The 27,527-nt window shown below is 37.8% G+C and overlaps 2 protein-coding genes across 5 annotated transcripts in view; both read right to left on the reverse strand.

Moving 5' to 3' along the window:
* RUFY2 (RUN and FYVE domain containing 2) overlaps positions 1-344 on the reverse strand; it is a 29,168-nt gene extending 28,824 nt beyond the window's left edge. For all 4 annotated transcript variants that reach the window (XR_007507243.1, XR_007507244.1, XM_049809968.1 and 1 more), the window contains exon 1: positions 229-344. Coding sequence is in view for 2 of the 4 variants with exons in the window: in XM_049809968.1 (XP_049665925.1) it covers positions 229-232 (4 nt within the window). In the remaining 2 variants the exon portion in view is untranslated. The remainder of the gene's footprint in view (positions 1-228) is intronic.
* Positions 345-2,051: 1,707 nt separating this feature from the next.
* Positions 2,052-24,488, reverse strand: DNA2 (DNA replication helicase/nuclease 2). The gene is made up of 21 exons (XM_049810361.1): positions 24,365-24,488; positions 23,295-23,474; positions 22,060-22,243; positions 20,506-20,651; positions 18,831-18,956; positions 17,746-17,965; positions 17,086-17,203; positions 16,613-16,778; positions 15,157-15,351; positions 13,903-14,133; positions 13,295-13,411; positions 13,087-13,196; positions 11,889-11,998; positions 10,658-10,882; positions 9,331-9,524; positions 9,140-9,229; positions 8,850-9,042; positions 4,972-5,061; positions 4,179-4,361; positions 3,900-4,046; positions 2,052-3,277 (listed from the first exon to the last, which is right to left on the reverse strand). Exons 1-21 carry the CDS (start codon positions 24,373-24,375, stop codon positions 3,221-3,223), a joined length of 3,093 nt encoding a protein of 1,030 aa, XP_049666318.1. The 5' UTR covers positions 24,376-24,488; the 3' UTR covers positions 2,052-3,220.
* Positions 24,489-27,527: the final 3,039 nt, after the last annotated feature.

Consider the following 27,527-nt stretch of genomic DNA (forward strand, 5'->3'; position numbering starts at 1 on the left):
CCAGGCCGCCGCTGCCCACCCCGCCCCCCTCCCCGAGGCCGTCCCCAGCCGCTCTCCCGCCGCAACGGACATTTTCTGCCCGTGCGGGCGCCGCCGCAACGCGGCTCGCAGCCGTTCCCCGCGGAGGCTGAGGGGCGGCGGCCGCCGCAGGCCCCCTTCTCCCCCTCCGCTGGGCCCGGCTCCCCACACACACACACACAGGCCCCGGCCCCTGCAGCCGCGGCTCACCCATGGCTGGAGAGGAGGAGCCGCCGCCGCCGCCGCCGCCTCAGCCGCTCCCTGCGGGCCCCAGCGAGCGGCTCCTCCCGTCCCGCCGCGGCTGGGCCCGGCCCCTCAGCCCGCGGCCAACGGCGCCCCCGGCGGCGGGAGGACCCGCCCCCGCAGCGGAGCGGAGCCGCCCGGCGGCTGCGGCTCCCCTTCCTGTCGTGATAAGCCCTGTCGTGAGCATGGAGGGCTCCAAGCTGCCCGCCTAGGAGCTGGGGGGGGGGAGTAAAGAGGGGAGCCGGGTGTTCGAGAAGAGGTGGGCGAGAGCGCCAGGGCAGTGATAACTGTTCTGCTGCTTCAGGCAGGGGAATATAAGATAATATAAGGTTAAGCCCTTTCTACCTCGCTCCTGTGACAAAAAAGCTTCAACCCCTAACATTTTTCCAAATAATAATTCTCTAACACGGGATAACGTGTGTCAAAACAAATGCTATTATTCCAGAAAAAGCTGTTTGAGGTCAGTACCTTAAAAAGCAATGTACTCGAAATAAAAGTTGGTCATTTAAAAAATCTGTTTTTTCATCTTTTTTTTTTTTAAAAAAAAATTTTTGAAAAACCCTGGCATTTGAATCTCACCAGAAAACCAAAAACCACTGCAGGCCCAGAGCTCCGAGGTGTTGAACGTCAAGCATTTCTGTCATACAGAAACAGGACTTACTGGACCCTAAGCACTACAATTTGCTTTGCTTAATAATTACTCTCAGGCATGCTCTTTCCTCTCCACTTCTTCAGAAAGGCTAACCAGCAAGCTGTAGAACAAAGAGGTGTGCTTCACCTCACCCAAATTCAGACTACACATATAACAGCACAGAGAAAAAGGATATAATTACCTGGGGCCTGCAAGGAAGGAGGAGCAAAGGGCGAGAGCAGCACAGGGACAGAACACAGCCCATGGGGACAGGGCTGCTTCTTACATCTGTGATTCCCACCTCTTAAAAGGAAAAAAGGAACCTGTACATTTAAACTTTAAACAGTCCTAATAGTCGGGCCCTGATGCTACTAGTCTGGCATAAAACAACTCTTTTTTTTTTTTTTTTTTTTCTTTTTAAGAACCCCAGCAACACATAACACACTAAGGCAGTGCTCAACCTTCGTCTCTATGTTTTCCAGCAGTATCAATGACTGTTTCTGCATTAGAAAGCTGTTTTAAAGGCAGCAAACAGGAAAAATGGTTCTTTTTACTTTTACAAGATATTTCTTTGATATATATATTCATTAGAATGCAAGAGCATTTTAGAGAATCACCTCTCAATTTTGTTTGGGACTACCAGATCAAAACATTGTTTAAGGTGTAGATCTCTGCTCAGTCTAATTTTTACCATGCAACAAGAGAGGATGCATTTTAGAAGTAGATGAGGAAATACAGGATTATTCTGGTGCCTGTTTCTCGTGCAACTTTGTGGAGGGATGGCAATACCTCTTATTTCTTAACTTTTTAACAGCATGCAGATCATTTCCGGGATAAGCATAATTTGGTGTAAGAAAATAGATAAGCTAAATCTTAAGACTTTTGTACACATAGATCTTAAACATAGAAACAAAACCACTTTTCTATACAAGGATATGTTATTCCAAAATCTGAAATTCTGACATCATTACTGTAATAAGAGTATATTTTACCCTATTTTTTGAAAAAAACAGAGCATATACATAGTTGAAGTGTGTATTTTCACCTGAAAAAGATGATATCTTGTCAACTATTCAAATTATTTTTGTACTGTTCAAAATATTTGTATTATATAAAGCAAAGTATTAACAAAGTATAAACAACTATAGCAAAACCAACATCAAACTTTTATTATTTCAAACATTACCAAAGTTAGGGAGCAGTTTAAAAAAAGAGTGAAAATGCCCACGTTAGATATCTAGAAGTTTGCCTGCAACTATATGCACACAACTACTCGACATTGATCCAAGAGAAAACAAATACTAATGATTTTGAAGAATGAAAAAGCTGACGTTTCCACCAGCAATCTTAGAAAGAAGCTTCTCAGTAATAGTTTAGAGTACGAGGTAGTATAAAGAAACAACAACAGATCTGTCAAGTAAGGGATATTTTGTATCATACATATACTACCATCTTTACTAAAAATAGAACTTGAGCATGTAAACTTCTTAATCATCAAGCTGCATCTCTAGTTTTGTTTCTTGGGATTTTTTTTTTTTTTTTTTAAGAAAAGACTACAGATCAGATAAACTGAAACTAGAGTTTTACTATGATCTTCAACTGGGCAGCATTTCACTTCAGATTTATCTGCTAAATACCTTAGTTCATAAAAAGGAATTAAGTGAATCAACATCGCATTTCTCCCAGATGTACGCAAAATCAAGAGATTAGAAAAGTCATCAAGGGATCTTCATATGAGAGATTAGCCACATTATGTATATAAATATAAAAGACCTTAGTATTTAAAAAAACAGAAGCTAAAGAAGAACATGAGGCTTTAAAGAGAAAGAAGTTTTTCTTCTTTTTCTTTTCCAAACAGTACAACAACACAGCTTCTTAATTAGGAATTCTAATAAATAGAATTACTGTATGTAAACTACATTTTAAAGTCTTTAAAACCAAACTGAGCCCAGAGAACTATGACTCAATGCAGCATTGGTTTACTCCCTGCTCCTCCTCAAGTGCTTCCCCATTCACTTATGCAGATAACAGTTTATCAAGATAAAAATGAATATAGAAGTAGCTATCCAGTATCTGAAGGAACAGAATACTTCATATTACTGGTTTGTTACAAGTACGGTGATACCAAAATGACCAGCTTGTTAAAGAAATGCGTGCTGTTACTTTACTGAAAGGAAACCTTTAAAATAATTGAATATGATTTCTGTTTTGGTTTCATTCAGATTAAACAGTGCACATCAGTACTCATACCCCACTAACCAGTTATTTACATTAAGCAGCACCAGAATAAAATACACAAATGCCTGTAAAACTCTTCCATCTTCACAATCATAAAATGTTACACTTGTGGATACTTTCATGAGCCCCTGCTGGAAGACTGAAGATGTAGCAAGTTAAGGAAGCTTTTTGGTAACATGCCACTTTCACAAAAACACAAAACCTGTTTGAATATGTATTGGTGTTTGCAAAAAGAACAGCTAACAAGGCCTTTCCTATTTAAATAGGAGATGGAAACAACCATAGCTAGAGCAAACTCAGTACAATGCCAGAGAAAGAAAAAATTAATAAGTCATCTGAAAGTTACACCGTTTTCCATTCTAGCAACATTATTCACAAACCATTCTCTCGCCAGATGTATTTAAATGCATGGTAATTCTGAGGAAAACAATCACAGCAACGTTAAGATGTCAAATAACTAGGATGATAAAAAATACAAAAGCATTAAACATTAAAAATTCAGACCTCAATTAAAATAAATTATGTCAAAGTTGACTTGCAAATCACCATGGACCTTTATTTCTACTTTTGAAGACACTGAACGTTCTACATCCATCCGTTATCTTGATCTCAAGTAATTTTTTAGCATATTTAATTGGCACATTTTGTATTGTGTTGCCAGTGTCACAAGTGTAACAAATAATTTAAGATCTTCCCAACCTTATCTCAAATCTCAAGTCGTCAATCTTGCCTTTCCCCTCTCACAAAACAGTGTGGAGAAAAAGGATATCATTGCCTCAGACTGCAAATAGCAGAGTAGCTTCTCTAAAGGAGGATAGCGGCACAGGGATGGAACACAGCCCACCATGATTAGCTTGTGTTTGGCTCTTGTGATAGCAACATTAAGACGTCGCCAGTCCTTCAGGAGGGTGCCAAGCTGTTAAAGAGACATAATTTGCTTTTATTTTTCCTACTTAAATTTCAGAATTCAATGTAGGTAGAGGCATTTTGAAAATGAGGTTTTTAACTATTAAAATTGACTGAAACAAAGTTAATATGACCAACTTACATTTTCATCATTACTGTTCCTAACAAAAGATACAATTATGATACTTTTGTCTCTTCCTTGGTATTTGTCTACTGTGTTGACTTCCACTCTGTTCTCCTTCAATTTTGCCATCAAATCAGTGATTGTTTTTAACTGATGTCTGTATGGTGATATAATGCCAATGTCTGAAGGCTTACAGCCAGCCTGAATGAAGAAGAAAGTGGAAAAGAATTGTCAGTGCAGTTAGCTTGGGATACTTGTTACTGTCAGAAGACCATCAAGGATTTTTTTATTTTTTTTTTTTTAAACAGTGATGCAAGGTATTGTGTCTACACTAAGTTGCCAATGGAACTCTAGGTATAGCTGGTATTAACTGAAGAAAATAGAAGGTATTAGTTACTGCAAGCTCCAAAGGTTCATCTTAAAAAATATCCTTGAAATCCTCATTTTTCTTTCTTTCTCAAACTGTGAGGCGAACATTCAGAACTTGTAGTTCGTACTGCTCCTGAAGTTGACTGGATGAAATAAGGAAGAAAGGCAAATCCTCTCCCCAACCTCACAAGAAAGTCCTCATCTCTTAAAAGAATTTGGCATCCAGCTTTTTTCGCATCCCAAATCCAACCAGGCAAGGGACAGGGAACTGAATGAAGACCTCAAGCTCCTCACTATACTGACATGTAGCTAACCTTTAATTTATCCTTAAGGTTATCCCTCAAATAATATCCTAATACATATAGTAGCCATTACTATAGCAATGTAAAACTGATTAATTATAAAGCTGTCCCTCCGAACAATGTAATAAAGTAAAAGATACCTTAATAAATAAGGATGTGAGGAAGAGTACTAGTTTAGCTTCTGTCACATTACTTACACCACCTTTTTCTGCATGTTCTGGTGCTGGGACCTTTAAAAAATATAAATGAAAAATAATTACCCTTGCTGTCTACAATAGCATACTATGTTCTGATCCCTAACTCACCATACATGTTTTTATAGTAACAGTTTTAATAAAAAAAGACCAAATGCTAAGTTTTACAAAGAGCCTATATTGCAACCTCAAAACACTGCATTTGCAAAACAAGTTGAAGCAATCTGCTAAAATGAGTGTCTAGTACTAGCAAGTCATCTTAAGAAACTGCGCAAGCTTGATCATCTGACTTCTCAGTTCACACAGTATACATATGAAAAAAAAGATCATTTCCCAGCCTGAAAAGGTAAAAGAACAAACTATATTCTACATGGGACTTTTGTTTTAAGGCTTTCCATACAACAAAGTTTACGGTGAATTTTCCCCATCCCTATAGCAGAAAGGATTTTATTTTTTTTTTAAATGTTTGAAAGCCTATATTTAAAACTACAGGAAGAACTATCCAAAATGGTAGTATTAAATTTAACTTCCAAATTAAAAAAAAAAAAACAACAAAATAAATATTTATTGAATTTACCATTTCTTAACTATTAACTCCCTTTCCCTGCATCATGTGTGAATGATACTAGTAAGCCAGGAACAAGCTTGGAATGTAAACTCTTACCATTTTGGTATCACACTTTTATAATTTATTCTCTTTGCTTATCTCTTGCCTTCTCTAAGGTTTAAGTAGTATCATTAGCAATGAACCTGTCCCTGATGTTATCCTTCTAGTAAACTGGCACGCAGCTAAATAACTGGGGTCAAGTAGCAAACTGCTTTAATTAAAAACAGTCTAAAACTCAGCATACACTAAATCTGCCTCTGCTTTCCAGCTCTGAATTCCATACCTTATTCATTTACTGCCATTTACTACTTTACCCATTCCACTATCTGCCTCTGTTACTAGTATCATACATCAACTTTGTTTTCTTAGATGCTATTTGGTTCAGTTTTCCTTCTAAATTTTTATGACAGCATTACCACTTAAAATGGCAGGTGGTATAGTCTGACTTAAAGCAACACTCTCAGAATCATATTACAACTAGTTTTACTTCTCCAAACAACCACCCCAATATCATCTGAATGGCTGAATTTGGAGATTGCTACATTTAACATGTGGGTAAAGTAATACATAGTTAATATTTGTAAGAGTATTTCAGGTAAGCAGTATCTGCTTGCTAGAGCAGTACCACTGCACATGTATAGAATCTGACAGTGTACAACATGCATCAAAAGCTTCACAAGTCCAAGAACTCAACTGACTGGGTAGCTCATTAAGTGTAATCTATGTTCAATGCCTAGCACACTAAATGAACAAAAAAGTTAAGAGATTGACAAACCCATATGTGACACTGCAACTCTATATAGAGGTCTTCAAGGCAGCATGTGTGTGTATACACACACGTATATACACATGTGTATATACACGCACACATATATATACATATATAAAAATACTAGGCTACTGCATCCACAAGGTTATTTTAGGATTCCGGCCACATGCAAAAAGAGTAGTCTGTATTGTGTTGCTTAAATGGGGTACTACGTACTTCAGCAAGAATCCAATTTTTCTGCAACATGTCCTCCAAGCTTCTTTTACCTGACATAGTGTGTTTTCAGTATGTTGCATAGATTATAGAAGCAGAAGATATTTTCCTTCATATTAGAAGATTCCATTGCCTTTTCCAAAATGGCAGTTTCTCCATGGCTTGTGGCTCAACAGCTACACGGCTTAGTACTTACTGTAAGCTAACTTGTTTTTACATTGCCATCATGTACTCAGTCTAACTGTTGTTATGACCTGTCATATCACAACTGAATTAAGAGCTATACTGTTACAGCTGTGCTGTTTTTGTGGGGTTTTGTTTTTTAAATCCACTATTCTGAAAACATCACACCTAAGAAGCCTCCAAACTTGCATGTGCTCAAGTTTCTTCAAGCAGAAAAGCGCTGTTTTAATGGCAGTTGGTTTCAATCGACACTAGCATTAGTATAGCCAAAAACCTATACAAAAACTATTTTAGGGGAAAAAAGTTCTAAAAGCTAGGTCACGCTTATGATAACACATGCTTACCTTTATACTTGTTATGTTTGCATAGTACACCAAAAAAAAGAAAAAACAACAAAACCGACTTTGGCCTAGAATTACTGAGAAGACTGACGTTAAATCAAGGATATAATTTTTCAATGTTCAGACCCAAGCTGTCAGAGGAAGTGCAGACTGACACAGGGTTTGGCAGAAAAGGAACAAATAGATTTTCGATTACTATCATAAATATGTCAGATTATTAAACAAAAAACAATAGAGATTTTTTAATTTTTTAAAAAAGTTAGCATAATAAATGCAAACTTCCTCATGGTGTCATGTGATAATTTTTCATCTCCTTTCTCCCCTTTTGTATCCCCCCAAGTATGTCTCTTCAGAATCTTTTCTTGGTTACAGTACGAATAGTATACAGAGAAAAAAAATTGTAAAGTCAAAGAAAACAAATTGCTGGTTTTGTTTGGTGGGGGGTTTTGGATTGGGTTTTTTCCTTTATGACTACCACAATACATGTAGTTTTGACAGGAAGTCCATAAAGAGATATGACATCATAGCCTAAAGTCTCAACAAAACCAGGAATATATTGGAAAGTGAAACTTTCCTGCAGGTTCTACAAACCAAACAGCTGTCATACTCAAGATGGGCTTTCTAGAGAAGAAAAAAATTGAAATGGAACAGAAACTCTAGCTTTCACATTACCAATTTGGTATGATTAATAGATAAACAATGTATCAGCCAATTTCCTATTGGAACAAACCTCTACCCTGGCACCAACTCTCTACTTTTCTGTGAAAGGGACAGCAGCTATTGAGGAAAAGGTCCCCCAGTTTAGTTTAGGCATTTTTACAAATTCCTCTAAGTCTCTAAGAAACACTGTGTTTCTTTTTAGATCACTGAAGAGATTCTATCAGAATTGTTATTAAAAAAAATAATAATAAATCATGTAGAATGCCCTGGAAAGCACAGAAAGAGATTAGAGACTTCTTTCCAAGGTCATCATAGAAGATCATCAGTTGATACAATTATTGGCAAAACACAGAATTAATAGGAATCAACATAAAACCTGGAAAGAAGATAGACTCAAACCTTCATAATCCATTCACTAACTACAGTGACAGCAAGTACTAGAGACCACAAATATATACTAATTTATTAATATTTTTCCACATGCATTTAAACTCTTCCTAATATTACGTAGAAGTCAGTTTCTTTGCACACTTCTTACCCACGCTAGAGTTTTATTTCTCTGGCAAAATTTTGAGTCTCCATGAAAGGACATACCTAAACCAACTTACTCCTCCCTCACACTTCAGTCTATAGAACATCTGCAATATTCAATGGAGAATTGCAATTATTCCTGCCACTGGCACACTGCTTAGACACCACTGACCCTCAGCTGCTGGAAATGAGGCCATTCTACGGTTGAAAGGGCATACAGTATGGCTACACACTTTGAGCTACACTGTGTACATGAGAACAAAGTTTATAGTACTTTCAAAATTTTCTGAAATATTATCCAAATTAAACCTTTCAGCTGCTCTTAGCTGCAATGTTTCCAGCAGCAATTGTACCAGCTATACTAACAACATTTTTGCATGTTGCACATTCCACATGTAACTAGAAAACCATTTTTTAAAGTTACATATTTTACCCTAAGTTGTATGAAGTTTTACATATTGACTGTGTTGAGAACTTGCATCAGAAACACAATTTTGAAAGGAGAACATAACAACTTTACCTTCTCTGTATTCAGAAAACACACAGGCGTGTCTGGATCAAGTACTTCTTTCAACCATGTTTTTGAAGCATCTGCAAGCTCCAGTTTCAACTTTTTTAGGTTGGGCAAGTTAACAGTGGCATTTGACACCTTCTCCGAGCCACATTCCAGTTTGCCTTCATACACTAACATGTTACTCAGTGACATTATTTTACTAAAGATTTAAAAAAAAAAAAGGAGAAAAGGCATCAAATCTTGCAGTTTCAATCCCACATTAAAACCCCAATGTAATAAATAGAAGTTTAAAATACCTATTCATTCTGTATTGCACAGTTAATTGGACAACAGCATTTTGGTTTTGTTCCAACCTTTTAAATAAGCTTTCACTCATGCCAAGATCTCTGTTACAAAACAAAAAAACAAAAATGTGTCAGTCAAAACGCTGCAATAGCCTTCCCAGAAATCATGTTGCTAATACCTGTTCAGCAGCATTTTATCTTACCTTGCTTCTGTATTGAGTACAAGTGGAGGCAGCTGCTGATGATCCCCTACCAGCACAAACCTTTTGGAGCAGAACAGGGGGCCCAGGCAGATGAGCTGGCTTATTTGAGAAGCTTCATCAACTATACAGAAATCAAACTGCTTCTGAACAAAGATGGGGTGATTTACTCCCATGCAAGACGTTGCTACCACTGGCTGAAAATTGAGACATACTTTAAGAATAAGATACATCTTATATCCTTTAGCACTACGTTTTCCAGGTTAAAAGAAAAAACAGTATTTTGCATTCAACTAAGCTAAAATGTAAAATAAAAGAAGTCAAATTATTAATCCTCAAAATCAAACCAGCACACCCTACATACATATTGGCCTCACATAGTTCTGCATCGATTGCGAGTGAGAAGCAAAAACCAGTTTTTAGAGCAGAGTGTAGCAAATAAGTTGTTCCTGCCACGTGTTCAGAGTGATATCAGGTTCTGTGCATATACAATTCATGCTGAAATGAGTAATGTAGAAAAGTACGTGGTTTGTTTTGTTGTTTTGGTTTTTGTTTTTTTAATTCCAAAGGGAAGATAAAACAACAGCAGCACAGTTCTTCCCACCGCTGTGCTTCCACTGCAATCCAGAATGACTAAGATATGAAACGTTAAGTCACTTCCCTTATAACTTCAGTAATTCCCCTGCAATGCTTATCAAGAAAAAAAGTAAATGGCAGCTTTTGCAAAGTTGGCATTTACTCCAACTACCATGAGGCTTCATTTTTTTTTTCAATGAGTTTAATTTAAAGCTACCACTGACTCAGTTTACCCAGCTCCCATTATGGTTTGCATTAATAGTCACACAGGCAGCAGTAATCTTTCAACCAAAAATTAGTGTTTGGCCAGGTCAGGCCCACAGCACGCCACTTCCTCTTCCCCATCTGCTGATTGTACCAATGGCACAAGGAGCACAAGTGGAAGGGAAAGAGGGACGAACAGCAGCAATACGTGAATAAAGATAGAGGAGGTTGCAGCAGGTAATCACCACCACACACACACACAAGATCGCAGATAAAAGCACTGAGCCTTTGGGACTTATTAATTACAATGATAATTTACTTTGTGTGGACATAAACAATGCTTTTCAACATTCAGACTGTTAATGTTGGTCATTATTGGCTATAAAGAAACTGAAGCGATACAGAGATTGAGTATCTTTTCCAGCTCAGATTTCTTACAGCAGTAACACACCCTTGGGATAGGTTCCTTCTCCACATCATACAACCAACCAGAATACTACTGTAATTATTCTTCATAATTTGCAGGGCTAATAAAAAACACTTTTCTCACCTGACTGTTATAGACTTCTTCCAATTCTGTTACAGATTTAATTGATTTGGACCTGCAAATTTCTTCTTCTGTAAATTTCTGTATATCTGGATGAACCTTCTGAGCTCGCCCCAAGCGCAAGAAACCAACTTTGAATTTGGCTAGCTTTAGCAGGATATTGTCTACAGCAGTGTGTGTAAAACTAGTCAGAAGAACACTAAAGCCACAAGCAGAAAGAATTCTCACCTAATGAGTGGCAATGGGAAGGAAAAGAAAAAGTTATTAGCTCATATACAGCAATCAGCAATCTTACGTTTGACTAGGTAAAAAACACAAGAAGTTTTGGAGGGACTCACTAACAAGTATCATTTCATTTATATCAGTCTTTCTGGCAAGGTCTGCCAGTTAGCTATTGTCAAAGCAATATGGGCAATAGACCTGATGGTTCTCATAAACAGCAGGCTTACTCTGCATACTGCAAACAGCGAGAGTTAAGAACATCCATGCACACTCGCAAACGGCACTGAAGAGAAGGAGCTGCACTCTAAGGACCTGCACTTTAAGAACAAGTCATGCTGCCCATTCCCACAAACACTTTTCTCCATGACAATTTAGCCACAACAGATTCAGTGGAATGAGCTGATCTGATAATAGCAGCAGCTGCTTGCTCTCCAGGCTCCTCTTTCCCCATGAGCTGATGCCAACTGGAAGTGAGATGACACTGCCATTTCAAGAAAAACTCACTCAGCCCAGAGCCTGAATCCAGTATGCTCCTACAGTCCATTCCTGTCAAAAGAGAACCACCAACTAGAGGAGACAGCTAGCAGGCTGCTCATAGCTTCAGCACCATGGCTCGATACAATTTACAATGGACAAGTTACTGACTTCCCCAAGCAGTCTGGTTTTTGAGCTGGGTTTTTTTAGGATTTCAGGGCTTGCTGACATTTGCAGCCAATGAATTTTAACATTAAAGTATCACAGAAGTGATTAAATATCACACTTCAATCTCCGCCCTCCCACATATATTCCTATACAAGCAAAAGGGAATCCTACTCCACAAAATACATTTTTAGTTCTACAAAATATAAGTTCTTAGGTAAAAAGAAATCTATTTTCTTCTTTGAAGTTATATAGATACCAGCAGACTAAGTCATGACAATTAATTTTGGACAGTATGCTTTATACACACTTTGTTTAATGCCATCCTCTAAATACCACGAAAAAATTTAAACATCAAGGTACATGATCTTACTAGAGCGCATATCGTAGTAGTTTTTCCTGTTCCAGGCATACCCACAATAAGCGTGTAGTCTTTTGAAAGTAGCACTTGTTTCATTGCCTGTTTCTGAGGCTTATTTAGACCTTTAAGAAGAAAAATAAAAATGAAATGTCTACACTTCATAATCATTGTAATAATTTCTAAAGTTAATAAAACAAAACTATAGTTTCCTTCTCCACTAAAGCCCTTAAAGAAAAGAATTGAGCAGAGTAATTCTGTACGTTCTAATGAAGTAATGATATTAAACATAATACACAAGACACGCAGTACAGGGTCTGCACTACAGTCTGAGAAATAAATCACTGAAGACATTTTTATTCCTAGACCTTTTATGACTTTTTTCTAATATCCCAAATGACCACCTCCATATGATATTGTGTATGGGGATTTCTATTTTATCATACCCAGTTTCACGTTCAAACATACAGCTTACAGCAAAGGGAAATGAGTTGCACATGTAGCATCATCTTGTTTAGAAGAAACATTACATCAGAGCTCTTTTTCCCCAGTCTGATGCAAATAAGCAGCACGTTCCAGCTATTTGGACTGGGCAAAGCTCAAGCAAAAAAATAAGTCTTCAGACTGAGGTTTTATAAAAAGGTCTATTTGGTCTAAGAGAATCCAGCTGAATTACTGTTTTTACAGACAGCTCTGTCAGAGAACAAATATTTTCACTAAATGAGACACTGCCACACACCTAAACAAATTTTGTTTTTAAGAAAAAAAAGGGGGAAAAAATGCATCACACAAAGCATCACACACTACAGAGCAGCCAGAAAATCAGCAAAAGTGATTATACAAGTGAATGCTTACACCAAAGCCCTCTTGCCACTCCCTCAAAGTCTTGCTTCCTCTATCTCAAGAGCCTTCCCTGTTCCTTCCTTTTCTAAAGGTTAGAGAGGTAATGATAGGCACTCTGAAACTGCAAGCTGCAGCAAGTAACAAAAATAAAATAAAAAGTTGTAAACAAATATCTGGTCAGGTCTTCCAACTAGTTTAAGACTAATTTAATCACAGGAAGATATGCAAGGTTAGAACTTGTTTTTAATTTTTAAGAAAACCATCACTGGACCCCAAAGTAGGAAAAAACCTCTTATATTTTGTGTGATAAATGCTTTGGCTATAAAGATGTACTACTAAACAGAGGATTTTGGGGAAAGCCTCTTTGTACCCTTTAAAATATTTGCAACGGTTTCCTTTGCTTCTGGAGGAAGGACCGAGCTCAAATGCTGAATAAAACGTGGTTTGTGGAAGTCAATTATCAAGTTGCGGAGTCTTTCACTGTGGATTAAAAAAAAAAAATACACCATGAAGAGTTACCAGCTGAGAAACCTTATCTGAAAATATTGGAAGTGTGACATTAATTTAATTTTTCATACCTGACTGGGGAATTTTTCATCAATTTCGAAAGGTTTTCAAAAGGGACTCCTATACCAAAATCTCCTTCTTCATGATCCAACCTAAATATGGTATTCCTGGGGAGCTTTGACAAATTCCTGAAGGATGACAGTAACGTGGACAAAATAATCCTGTTTACAAGCAGTATGTTGATGATTAAAGACTTATTACTAAGTGTTATGTGATATATTCCAGAGGTCCCAGAGTAAAGCAATAGCTAGAAGAAACATACTATTAACTGATCTAAATAAAACATGATCAAAGCCCAATTTAAAGACAATATAGTCTGAATAATGAAAGTTACTATTAACACAGTAATCACTGTATCCATATAGTCTCATGTTGGAGACATAAGTAAATGGAGTTTGCAAGCATGCTTTCATTCAAACAATCTAGTTAAATAGACAGGCATACATGCTGACCAAGTATTGATATTTTTAATCAAGGTAAGAGAATTTCTGAAGGGTACTTCCCCACGCCCAATAAGAAGAGTCAGAACACATGAGAGCTTTTTGGACACCTAAAAGTACCCTTCCTGAAGCCAGTATCATAGTGTCTTCAAACAGATATTTTTCATTTGTTCTATTACCTGCCCAACAAACAGGAGACTTTTGTCACACCGACTTCTCTAACATAGCCATTAGCCAAACCAAGTAAACCATTTTCCTGTCCACTCACAACCACTCGATCACCAACCAACAGGTTTGTTCTAGGTATGGCACCATTTCTACGTTGGAAAAAATGTAGATACTGTCCGTCAGAAATTTCCTGCACTTCATTAACTCTGATCAGGTTTCCAACACAATCTCCAGCCTTCTCTCTGAAGATATTAGAAAAAGAAATATATTTTAATATAGTATTTCTCTTACAGAGAGGTTCTTAAAAAAAAACAACCAAAAAAACCAAAAAAAAACAACCCACAAGTAAAAAAAACTGTACCACCCACAACCAACCACCGAAACCAATATACAAAAAAAAAAAACCAACCCACAAACAACCCACAAACAAATCCCCAAAGCAGCAAAAATACCAACAACCCAGACACAGACAACAAGAACGAGGAAGATTAAACAGTCACTTTACAATAGCTACTTTGACCAGATAAGGATTGTAAAAATATGAAGAACCCTTGTACTTGTTCCAAGAGCAGACTCTAACATTTAGCCTACAGTTATCTATAACTTCCTGCTAAAAACCGAATACTGATCAGATGTCTGGATCCACTTCAGTAAGATGTTCCATATTTGCTTATGGAGTTGCTTGTTTCACTTTAAAAAACTCAGCTACATTACATTTCTACAGATGCCTTGAAATGGGCCTACAAACCACCCATTATTTTTTCCACAGCTGCTGGACTAGGTGATGTATAATAACTTCAGTCAACAAGAGCCCTTAGTCTGCTTTTATCCACATTCATAGCCACGCCTAGGAGCATGGTCCAAAACGCATCATTGTTTGTCAAGTAAACCCTCAGGAAACCAGCGCAATGAGCTGGGCTCACAGTCAGCACCCAGCCTCAGCCCCCAGAGACACAAACAAAACAGAATTACACCACTGCTGCTACTGAAGACTGAGGCTGCAGTTTACTGCTTCCTATGTGTTCCTTAACAACAACAAAAAAACCCACATATCATATTGCAAATACAAAAACACTAAGTTAGGCTAATGTCTCCATTAGGTCACATCTCACAAAAATCTACCTATGCAAATAGCATATTTGACGATTTCTACAAGCACTAGAAAACATCTAGTTTTCCTTGTAGTGAAAACACAAGTTGACAATGCCTCATTTCCAGTTACTGAAGGGAGCATCGTTTGTACCAGGTTAGAAATTACATCTTACCTTTCTGAAGAAGGTATCATCCATATATCTTTATATCCCTTTTTACCCTCTCCACTTTGCAGCTCCAAGGTTAACATTAGGTACCACAGGCTGAAATACTCTAAGTGGGAAGGTTTCAGGTGCTGGGTCTCTCTTTCAATAACGGGTACCATAGCAGGAGGAAGAGACACACTGGCCATCTTTTGTTCTACAGCTCTAGTAGAACCAAACACAGGAAACAGTCAACTTGTATCTTTTTATCTTGCAAGTCTATATGTACATAATGCCAATCTAAATATATACTGTAAGATACCAGGTAGATTAATCTATCATCACTGAAGTAAAGTTGAATCTGTATCCTTTGTTCATATGAACAATCTCATATTAATAACTTTACATCATCTCTGATTCTGAATTATTAAGGACAAATAAGTTAGTCAAAGACCAATTAAAGACATTTCAAAGATGGTACTGTATACATTTAGATAATTGATCTTTTGTTCCTTTTTTTGTAACATATGAATACTACACTGAGATTTAGCTAAGCAAAGGGGATTTAATAGTTAATGCACAAGCGGACTTCAAGTCACTTTATCTCAAAACTAAACATCAATAGACATTATACCTAATCACATATACAAAATGCAACCAAAGAGAAAATTTAATTCAGAAGCAAATAGCTACCCAGTTAGTAATAATTCTGTTGCTGTAACAACTGAATATTAGAAGTAGTATTTCACAAAAACTAGTTTACAAAACCATATTATGTACGCCCACAAAGCTAGCTCCCTCAACATACACTTTTACCCCTACAATTTTAAAAGCAATCAGGCATTATATTTACACAAGATCACCCCAAAAGCTCTCATGTTTTAACATCTCATTTGATCTCTTCAGTATACAATTTTGGTTGTTTGTTGTGCAGCATAAAGACAAGATTAAAACTTATAGCGGTTTTTAAAACAATTCAATAACTTTATGTGAAAATTTATCAAATATTTGCTCATGACTTCTCTTTAACAGGAGATACAATAACACTTTGGCAGAGTAGTATTAATGTATCATCACTTCTGTGACACCCTACAGGGAAACAATCTTCTACAGAGTCAAAGTGAAAAGAGTTGTTGTCCAGCCATAATTCAGCCTCAAGACTGCCCATTTCAAAGAGCTGCAAGCATATAGCTTTTTAAAAATAATAATTAACTTAGATAGAACTATGTTATTGTCATCAAATATTTTGTTGAGACTTATCTCAGATTTTGTCTTGCAGAAAGCGTACCTGAGCAAACACATTAAGTCTCTGTGAGATCAGGGACTAGCACTACAAAAATTGCAGTGAGGTCTATGGAACATTCTTAGGGTGCATGACTGCTCAATAAAGAAGTAAGAAACTGTCAGCCACAAAAATGAAATCACACTATCAAAAGCTACAATTATTCAAGCTTATTTAAAAAACACAAGTCACACTTCTTTTTACCTGCTGTATAGAAAGCAATTGTGTATTTGGGAGCAATATTTACAGGCTTGACTGTCATCAATTACAGGCGGCAAAGCAGCAAGCTGTGAATGCTGTCTTCCCACAGCAGATTTACACGTACTATGTGTTAAGTAGAAGGCCACATGGTTTCTTAACTTCATTAATTCTGCCAAGAAAAGAACAAACTAAGCTGATGTTTTTTGGGTTTGTTTGTAACAATATCTAACTCAAAAGTAACTAGCCATCAACTTTTTAGTTAGCCAAGAAGTGAGTATTCATATAGCAAAGTCCTACTGGAGTATTAATAAAACAATTAAGTTTTTAACATAAGCTTATTGGAATTAGTAATGTTATAACGAGTGATACATCCCTAAGTACAGATATGTTCATGACAGTAAACCTTACAATTATTACTAAAATGTTTAATTTTAATTAAGGTAATTACAGTTCCTGGGGAAAGGGAACAACTTTACCTCTTCGGTCCATGCGAGCTCCAGAAACAGGGCACATAGTACCAGTTTTAAGATAAAGAAGAAATCCAGCTTCAGGATCTACTCTCCGTTCTAAATTCAACAATGTATACAGAATAACCTGCAAGCATTATATATAAGCATATTACAACATATTAAAAACAAAATACATTATAACCTGTATTTAGTTTTTCCATAATTTATATGGTTAAGCAGCCACTACTACCACAAGTAATCTAGAAGCCACAAGTAGTAAGCACCTGACCGAGGATTTCAACTAAAAGGCACCTTCCTTAACAAAAGCTTGTAAAAAGACTACTACCTTTAAAAGATCAGGCCAGCTATCTGGAAAGATTTACAACACTAATTCCTGAAGCAGTTTGCCTCAACCTAATACTTGAATGTAGTAAGGAGAGACTAAAGAACAGATATGTGAGGATAAAAACTATAAGTGTGTTTTAAAGTGGTAAACGTATATAATTCTCACTCCTCAGTTCACTTTTATTTTATATCAGCAGCTTTGGGCACACCAGGATCAGCCATCCATAAATCTAGACTATACCACATACAAAGTGTTTCACATTCATAAGAAAAAATAGGTCATCTAATAAAATAAAGTATACATAGCCACTGATAGTGAAATTAGACATTTGGGTTTTGTACCTGACTTCTGTGCTCTATGGAATTAGATTCCTTGCCAGACTTGAGCTCTAACGGCATTATCCTAGACTGTACTCCAGACTGGCGATGGATTTTCACCCTGGCTGTAACATCAATCTTTCCCTTCAACCCAAACCTGGGAGACCAGATATTCTCTTCAATGTCTAAGATATCCACAATCTCTACCTTAGAAGAGAAATCTTCTGGTTCTTCACTACTTGACCTAGGAAGAAAATTAAGTTAGAAGTTAACAAATTCCCTGAATTATTAATATTTAAATATTTAATATTTTTGCATTATAGGCACTCTTTAAGCACTAACTTTATTTCTCAAGTGCATCAAGTCTTACTCAAACTATCTTCCCATTAACAGAGAAAGCATCATAAGAAAGTTACTTTAAATTGCACATTGGCATGTGGTTTTGCTATTCACCTAAATTTCAATGTTAAAAAAGAATCTTAAACAGTTTTTAATAGGTTTTTGGTCTTTTCTGAATAACCACACTGTAAAACACTTTGTTTCTTCAAAAAGTTTAATGATACACACTGGAAGGTAGCATAAAGATTTTACTCAGACTTGCCATTTCACTGCAACTTTACACCCTACGGCTATTACAATTAACAGCAAGAAGCCATAGACAAGAAGAACGCAGCAGCAGTTGAGTAAAATCACCATTTCACTGATGAACTGTTATCTCAGTGAAGAGTTACATTTGATTAACAAATAGTTTCACATTCTGATTTGTAGTCTTGCACATATTTACAGTAACTTCTGGCTTAGTCGGTAGGTCAAAGATGCTTGCTTTTCTAATTACTAAAATTTCTACTTTGTACTACACTGTTTACAAGGATTTTAAGACCAATAACATTTTTATGTCCGTTCACCCTCAAATCTTAATGTCTTCCCCAGTACTCACAAGGGAGGCTAAATATGCAGCTCTCAAGATTAGCTATTTTGGCAGTGAGGCCATGAATTAGCTCCATATCACTAAACAGATTTGCATAAAAACTGTTGTTCTAAAAATTAGAAGTGAACCAAACAAGATACACAATGTAGAAAGGTTTTAGCTTTCAATTCTGGATTCTTACAGTTTTAGTTGCATTTTATTTTGGTTAGCTGGATTGTGCATGAAGTCTTCCACCCATTTAAAAAACGACGGCAAATATTCTTCCACTTCCTGCATTACTTCTGCTTGTTTCACATTTAAGTGATACCTAAAAAATAAAGCCATGCACTTTCAGGAGACAGAAATATTACATTTGCTGCTGGTACTAACACGATTTTGCCTCAAGTGGCAACAACATTAATGGAAATAACTGTCAAGTTTTAATAAACTTCTATAAATTGTAGATACTGACAGATTCATTAAGGTTCAACTCAATTGACTAATTCATAAAACTATAACTGAACATCCATTATAAGAGATGGAATACACTATATTCATTTCTGATGTAGTTTTTGAAACAACAGGTGTAGCACAATGGAAGTATCAGCACTGTAGATGTGACGAAACAAAACTAATGATTAGACTGCAAGAAAGGAGCACCAGAGTCATGAATTTTAAAATGGCTGTTCCTATGCTTGACATAAAATTGAAAATGTTAAAAAAAAAATTAAAAAGACTATTCGCTTTTTGTCTGAATACATTGATCTACCTGTTCTTCACATACATTTTGGCAGGCTTGAGACCATTTTGATTAGAAAGGAATCATGATCCTCTGCAGTTGCTACAGTTACGAATACACCAGAAAGCAGAAGTCTTATTAAACAGAACCTAATCTTGTGGCATTAGATAATTCAGTGCTGGTATTCACTGCCAATAATGCCATTATTCTACAGCAACAGAGAAATACAAGTGGGTTTTGCACAAAAAGGTTCATACAAGTGCAGATGATCACAGCCAGCAGACTTATGTAATTTATTTTTCAATCCCAACAAATACTAGCCTACATATGCAAAGAGGAATTGCAAATCAACAGTTTCAAACAGAGAGGCCCAGAGCAACACAAAAGCCTTTAGGTCATCTTAGCAGTCACAATTCAAAATATCTACCTTCATAACAGAACTAGAGTAATAAATCTTGTTACAATTTTAACTTCCAACTCATGTGGGGCTAATGGATACTGACGTTGCCCAACATAAAATTTGTAATATTCTAGACAAAATAATTGTTTTACGTGACTTGAATTAGATTATAATCAAGTCTGCAGTAAAATCTTAAAACTGACAGCCATTCATCTTGCCATTTTCTGATGGAAACACGAAGACCATTTATTTGGCTAGCATTTCTATCAGATTTGCCCTCTAACAACTGAGCCATTAAGTAAACCGATAAACAATATGAAAATAACAGACATCTCAGTGCTTGGTCAGTCACAAGTTTCTAGTTAATCTCCTGAGGATCAAAATTAATTATGCTCATCACATTTAACTCCGCTTTGGAGATGCCTGGGAATCTAATGTTATAGGCACAAACACTCCAACCTGCTTGGCCTGAAAGAAAAAAAAGCCCCACATATATAGTTACTCTAGAGGCATAGTTCAGATCTATAGAAGTAGCTCAGCAGGGAAGGCAAATTAAATTACATTACGAAACAAGGAATTATCTTACTAAAATGATACCCAAGTTTCATTAAGTAAGGTCATTTTGCAGAATATTCTCCCGATACTAGCACTACATTTTTTGAATTAGAACTCTGTCTGCTAGTTCAAGTGTTCCTACCTTGTCTTTCAAACATAAAAGACACCTGCAATACTACTTACATTTCTTTGAGATACTTTTGTCCATACACAATTTTATTTGCTAGTTCTTCTACTTTTTCTCGTGCCAGGTTATTCATTACAGATTGCTGGAAAATTTCATGAAGAATTGTACCAATGAGTGTTTGGCGCGAACCAGAATCTGAGCCCTGCAACAGATATTACATAACACATTATATATACACGAAGGTTTATATATATATATGAAGATTTACGCCCACTTCATGCCAACTTTTCTATAAAATTTCTGGGTTTTATTTGCTGCACATGATGGACTGCACTTATTTAATTGCAAGATCATTAGAGCTTTCACCTCACTAATTAATATCTATCCAAACCTGACTGTGAACACAGCCAAATTGAAACGTGTCTCTCCTATTCCTTTATCTCTCAGTTTTATCCCAACACTGATAATGTTAGGATACAATCCTTAAGTGATTGACAGGCAAGAAACAAAGGCACAGATTAAAATTAATTTTGAGCAAGTTTTGCCTGTGGGCAGTATTAATAGCAGTACTTCCTAATGCAAATACTTACCTTTACAATCTTACAGGTATTATTTTTTGCATGAAGCAGTTCCCTGTGTGTTACCAACTCACACAAAATTATTCCAAGTATCACCAAAATGGCTCAGAAAGCCATCTAACCATCACCAGGACTGGGCTCTGTAGACTCATAAGAATTGAAAGTGGTAGTAAGTTATGACTCCTGCATCAGCCACCACCAAACAACTAGAAATCTAATCACCATGGTTTAAGCACTTACTGGTATCTTTCACAGACTTGGCACTTGTGGGTTGCACTCACAACTGCTAGAGGGTGTTATTACAGAGTCCGGACCCTCTGCATTGTCCCTTTTAAACAATTAGTTTATTCCCATTACTCCTCTAATGAAGGGCTAATACCATTTCACAGTCTTAATATCCTGTACTTAACCTTCCTCTTTCCATCACAGGCTCCCAGCTACCCTGTTTACCGCTCCATTATGATTGCCTTGCCCATTTGGATTTATACTCCTATCACATCTGGAAGTTTTCCTCAGCTGAAACTGGCAGCTGTCACTTCTCTGCCATCCATGTATCGGCAAAGACACTACCAGAAGAAACTTTTCCTCTTTCCAAGTTCCAGCAGCTGGATTCAGATTCCAGAGTTGGCCCACACCAATTCTTAACTGAATTGGCTGATTTTTTCAGAGGCTTTTAACTTGGCCAAGTGTGGTTATGTTTTCATATGGTCAACAAGAGACATATCCCTCACAAAGGATTCAAATCCACACAAAATGTGACAAGACATTATCAAAAAAGTTGCCAGAATTTTTCTTTGTCCCATGAGCTATATTAAGAATACAGGATTATTTCAGCCACAATTCTAAAAAGAACACAAGAAGTTCAACCAGAGACTGACAGTTTCCACTCTAAATTATTCTGTATTGTAAACATTATGAAGAGCTAATAATGACACTTTGCAATACAGCATCTCAGCCAGTTTTAATATTGAGCTAAACCACCAGTCTCAAAACAACAGTAACCCATTAATACACTTGATGCTCTACACTTACCCTGAACCTTTCACTCAGTACTGCTCTTCTCATACATCGAATACTATTTGATATCGTAGTACCAGAAAGCAGCAGATCTGGGTAAAGTACCAGGTATCCAGATTGTTCATTTATGACCCAGGTACCGGAGCTACACTCCCCTTCTAAGTGAATGATGTCTCCTGGAACAACCGGAACAGACTCCCTATAATGTAATAAATTTGAACAACCATTTGCAAGCTATGGACACAACATATCAGAAATTATACATTAATGTATTAGATTCAACATACTTTGAAACAGGAGGTTATTGTGATTCTTTAAGAAGTTGACCTAAATAAATTCTGAAAGTGAAAAAAGGAATTTTTACCAACAAAACTTAGATAGTGTTTAGTACTGGATCGTGTATCCGGACAGCCTGAATGTAGGGAAATCCCGCTGACTTCAAGTCATTCCAGATCCATGTATTGAGCCATTTCAGTATCATTTATGTTTTATATTAGCATACTACTTTTTCATTACATGAGATCTACTTTTTTACTTCACAGTCCTACTTGTTTCAGAAGCTCTGCAAAATCTAAAAATATTTTTATTGATTTAGAAATTTCAGGGTTCAAGATACTTTATATTTTTTTCCTTCAAGAAATGGGAGTCTTATACTTTTCTCCCATCTTTCAGGCTTGCATGCAAAATGAAAAGCAAAGGCAAAAAGCATATGCATGCCCATGTGTTTCAAAAGACTAAGCTAGTCTTTTCTTCTGTAACACTCCACTCAATGCACAAACACCTAGATTAAAATACTATCCATACTTGAAAAAACTTGCAGTAGAGCTCAAGCTAAGGTGATTTTAACAGACTGTATAAAACCTCACATTTTACAGACATAGGTTTGTACACTTATATGTACATATATGAGGGTACATCACTTAGAAGAACACTTCTAATTGTTGCAAGACAACACTTAAACAAAATAGCCTTTTTCGAGTTTACTGTCTTGCTGTTTGTTAGCACAAAGACAAATTAAAACTTTAAGGTAGCAATATCCCCTCAACACAAGTTACATGACATCAGCTCCCTCAAGATGAGCATCCATTACACTAATATACTGATAATATTACATTAGATAAAGGTTATTTCAGTATTTCGTATCACTTTTAAGACAATAAAACTCATCTCAAAGGCAACAAAAAGAAAATTGACTTAATAAACCAGTATTTCATCCTTTTTTCAGACATCTACATTTCTGTATGGATTACCAGCCATTCCTAAGAATGCACAGCTCTTTAACTTCCAGTGACTGAGATGCTGTAATCATCAAGTGCTTCTCAGGGTCGCTTCCATTTCTCCGTATTACACTGACTTCCAACACACGGTATCTGTTGTTCAACCCATTCCTAAGCATTGTGTCAGGGGAGTCAGTCACTTTCTTCTGAAAACTGAAGTAACAATTCATTAATGCGAAGACATGACACTATTTGAAAAGCAAACAGCCAACCCATATACAAGAGGAGGGAGAGCTTCGAGTATAAACCCAGCTTTAACCCTCTTCAATTTTTACATACAATTAGTGTGGTTTTTCAGTTCTAGACAGGTAGAGTGTAGGAAATCTCTCTGGTAATGTTTCCACATTGTCTCTTTGGATGACAGGGATGAAAAACAAGGATTTGGACATACAGGACATAAGCAAAGACACATAAATATTAAGTTGCTATTTATTGCAGCTAGTGCTTTCTTTTGGTGCTCATACAGTTGTACTCATCTAGAAGTTATTCTAACTGTTCTGCAACCCTGTACTTGTGAGAAAGCTTGTATCTCTTTGAGCTCTGTAAAGCACCTAAGAATTCCCCCAATCGCCCAAGTGCATCAAACCAAGAACTAACTTCCCTCCCCGCCCCCCGCCTTAACCTCAACATCAAGGTAACTAGAAAACTAATATTCAAGGTTCAGCTTTCACCTCGGCAATGGCCAAAAATTTCAGACAGAGCAGTCAGGCCAGCCACTCTCCTGACACCGAACGATGCCTGCGAGAGCTCCAGGGCGCGGGCACTCGCAGAGCTCACACCGGGCGCCGTAGCCCGCCCTGCCCAAACACCAGTTCCTCGCTAAGCAGCGGCCGGTTCCTCTCACCGATCGTCCCGAGCGCTTCCCTGCCTCTCCCCCATCCCCGCTCCGGCGGCCCTCAGGACTCCTTCCCGCAGCCGCGGGAGGACGAGAGAGGGACGCGGGAGCGGCCGCTCCACACAGCCCACGCGCCCCGCTTTAAATTTCAACCCCCCCGCGCTCGCGGCCGTCGCCGCCCACTTGCTCTTCCCCCCTCGGCCGCTACCTCTCCGCCATGAGCAGGTCCTCTGCCGCGCACAGCTCGTTCCCCCCCGCTCAAGCTCCACAGCCCAGCCCGCGACCCTGCTGGGACGGGAACCGCCGAGCGAATGCGACTCGCCTCAGCCCCGCGCCCCACAAGTCGGGTCCATCCCGCCAGGGCGCAGGCGCAGTACAGCCGCATTCCCTCGGCCGCCTCCGGGAAAGCCCCGCCCCTCGTCCCTCCCAGCTCGGCCACTGGCGGGGAGAGAGCTAGCGCAGCCAATGGGAGGTGCCGGGAGGGCGGTTCTCCGGTGGGGCGCGCGCTTTCCGTGGGCGGGCAGGGGCGTTGAAAGGCGCGAAGTGGCGCGCGCGCGCCGTGAGAGAACCTAACGGTCGGTCTCCTGTGGCGGTCACCGCTGGGATGGAGGGGGTCGTCCTCAGCCCTACCTGTGGTTGATTTCCACACAGTCAATTGCTGTTACAACCGCGGCCCCTCCTCTGATACCTGTGCAGCAGCGTGAGGTAAAATTAGATGTGCCTTTCACTCCCAACTGCTTAAGGGTGAATCCCTGCCTGAGAGTCGAACTTTTTCTCTGACGAGAACTTGTTACATTCAGTGTTGTTCCCTGACCAAGAGAGGCTTTCTGAGGTGATACATAAGTTTCAGATACACAGATTTCCTTTCTTTGCCTTTTTTTTTTGGCCACAAACCCACTACTGGAGCAAAGCATTCTGGATCTGAGACCATCACTTCTAGCAAAGATTGAAGGATACAGGTATTACATCTATTCTTAATATATCAGTATTACTGTTCTGTAGTTTAAATGTCAGGGAAATGATGTATTAAGAGTTTGGTCTTGTATCTCTTTAATGTAGCCAAACACTGGGAAACCCTACGAGGCTCTAGTCCTGAAAAGACGACAGTTTTGACCAATGGTTAGACATCCCAACAGAAGGATCAAAGCTTGAGTTTTGAAAGGTGAGAACATACTTAAATTAGCCCCTTTAGTTTTCTTTGGAATAGTCCTGAAATACATGCAGTAAACTTCATCAATGTCGCTTTCCATCACAGAATCCCTAATATAAGCTTACTTGTAATTTAACAGTTATTTGTCAATACTATTAAATGCAATCATCTAATTTGGTATGGTATGAAAGAGATTACATAAATACTTTTACTTTGTACACTTGATAATCTCATGTCCTGTAGTCTCATTCATGTTGCCTATACACCTCTCATGTGCTAAAAAAGAAGTATCCTAACAGAATATGGTTATAAAACTACAAAATATGCTTTAAATATTTTTTCGATGTTAGCTAAAATCCAGGCTCTCTGGGGAATCTCTACAGAGTCTGTGAAATCCAAAAAAATACCAAACCTTACTTTGGTACCAAAAGCCGCACTAAAGTGTTCAGACTATGGCTCTTTTAATTCTTTCCGTCATCAGCGTCTGAGAAAAATGTTCCTACAATTTTAAGATACATCAGCGTTCCCCACCAAGATTTAACTGTGTAAAATCAGGAATTTATTGTCAAAAATTTACCACAAGAAAATAATATTTGTTCTTTCCAATCCTGTGACACACAGAGTTAGCTATCTATACTTAGAGTTAACATGCTTTATATGCCACCATTTTTTATGCCACAGATTTAATCAGAGAAATCTATGAGGGGAACCCACAGCAGCTTCTTCCCCAGCAACTGACTCAGTAATATATACTTGGCCTGCTGCCACCCCAAGTAGCAAGTTTATTCCTAAAGCTAAATCTGAGATGAAATTTACCTTGCATCACATCTAGCAAGTGTGTGGCCACAGTGTGAGCTGGTTCAGTAAGGGGATGCCAATAAAATCCATTCATTTCTTTTGGTGGGTTAAACCTTTCACCAGATCAGTGGAAGCAACATGATATCTAGCCTCTCTACCCCGGATGAGGCAAAATGTCAAACAGCACCCAAAGGTACAGTTAAATAGCAGAATAAACCAGTAAAAATTAGCTGCAAGAAAAGGCATCAGCTTCCTGAACTGATTTACTATGCAACTGTGCTAGCACCATGGTAAAAGAACAGGTCAGATCCTACCAATGGGAGTGTAAAGGAGAGTGAGAGGATGGGAAACCTAACTCAGACCAGCATGAAGCATCCTGGGATCCACTCAGGATGCTCAGGGGGCAGCATGTCACTCATGTCACTAAAGCAGAGATCTCCAAGTTGAACAGACTCACTCACGCTAACTGCACAGAATAAAGACACAGTTAAGGACCAAACACAGAGATATTTCCTTGTATACCTGTTTAAATTGAACAAATATAGTTGTTTTGAGTTGCAAACATAAAAGACGACTTATTACAAGTGCCTTGCATGTCCCTTTTTCAGGGAAGGAGGGGAAGAATTTGAAGAGTATCAATAGAATTTGTCCACCTTGAGGTCTCAGCTCATTTAAATGAGCAACAAAAGACATCTGGAAAATACTAATAACAAAAATAAATAAAAAGCAACATTTGAATTAATCAGTGTAAAAAAAATGGTTCAAATACATGAGACTTTTCTGTGTAATGACTGCAAATACAATATTGGTCATACTTAAATGCCTTAGTTACAGCAGGCAAAGTTTTCAATTGTAAGAATGTAGAGATGAAATACGGAGTTTATTTTAAAGACACGATATTTAATCACTGGAAACAACCCCCCTGAGACTGAGATTTTCAAGACGTATCACAGATAAGCCTGTATGAGGCTGTCTCACCTGAAAGAGTCCTAAAAAGGTGCGGCTTTCTTTTCTATTTTATGTCAAAGAGTATTGGAAATAGGTAGGTCTAACAGAGTTTAAACATATTATCCAAGGCTACATAACCAGTTCTTCACAAAAGTAATTACTTCACTGGATAGAACTATTCGTTACGAGATTATTATGATATGAATTTTTACAAAATAAAGACAAAACCAGATATTCAGGCCCCTTCCATTTGCTGAAAAAGTAAACAAAAAAAAATTGGAAAGGATGTGATTAAGGCACAGGAATGAGCTTGGCTGGGGCCTAATCCTGGTACTTTTTACTGGCTAAAATTAGATGTTGCTTGTTCAGTACACTGAAAAGAAAGTATACTGAAGAAAATACTGAAGAAAAAACAAGGGAATAAATTCCTCAGTAGTTCAAAATGAAAATAAACCCAGTTTTCATAGGGCTGTCA

The sequence above is a fragment of the Accipiter gentilis genome, chromosome 9, assembly GCF_929443795.1.
Source record: "Accipiter gentilis chromosome 9, bAccGen1.1, whole genome shotgun sequence".
NCBI classification, from domain to species: domain Eukaryota; kingdom Metazoa; phylum Chordata; class Aves; order Accipitriformes; family Accipitridae; genus Astur; species Astur gentilis.

Excerpts from the sequence above, each read along its gene's own strand:
- DNA2 (XM_049810361.1), bottom strand. Across the intron at positions 16,779-17,085 it reads AGCTCGCATGGACCGAAGAG|AATTAATGAAGTTAAGAAAC; the intron begins GTAAAGTTGTTC and ends TTTTCTTGGCAG. Across the intron at positions 5,062-8,849 it reads GTTTTCTGAATACAGAGAAG|GTCCCAGCACCAGAACATGC; the intron begins GTAAAGTTGTTA and ends TATTTTTTAAAG.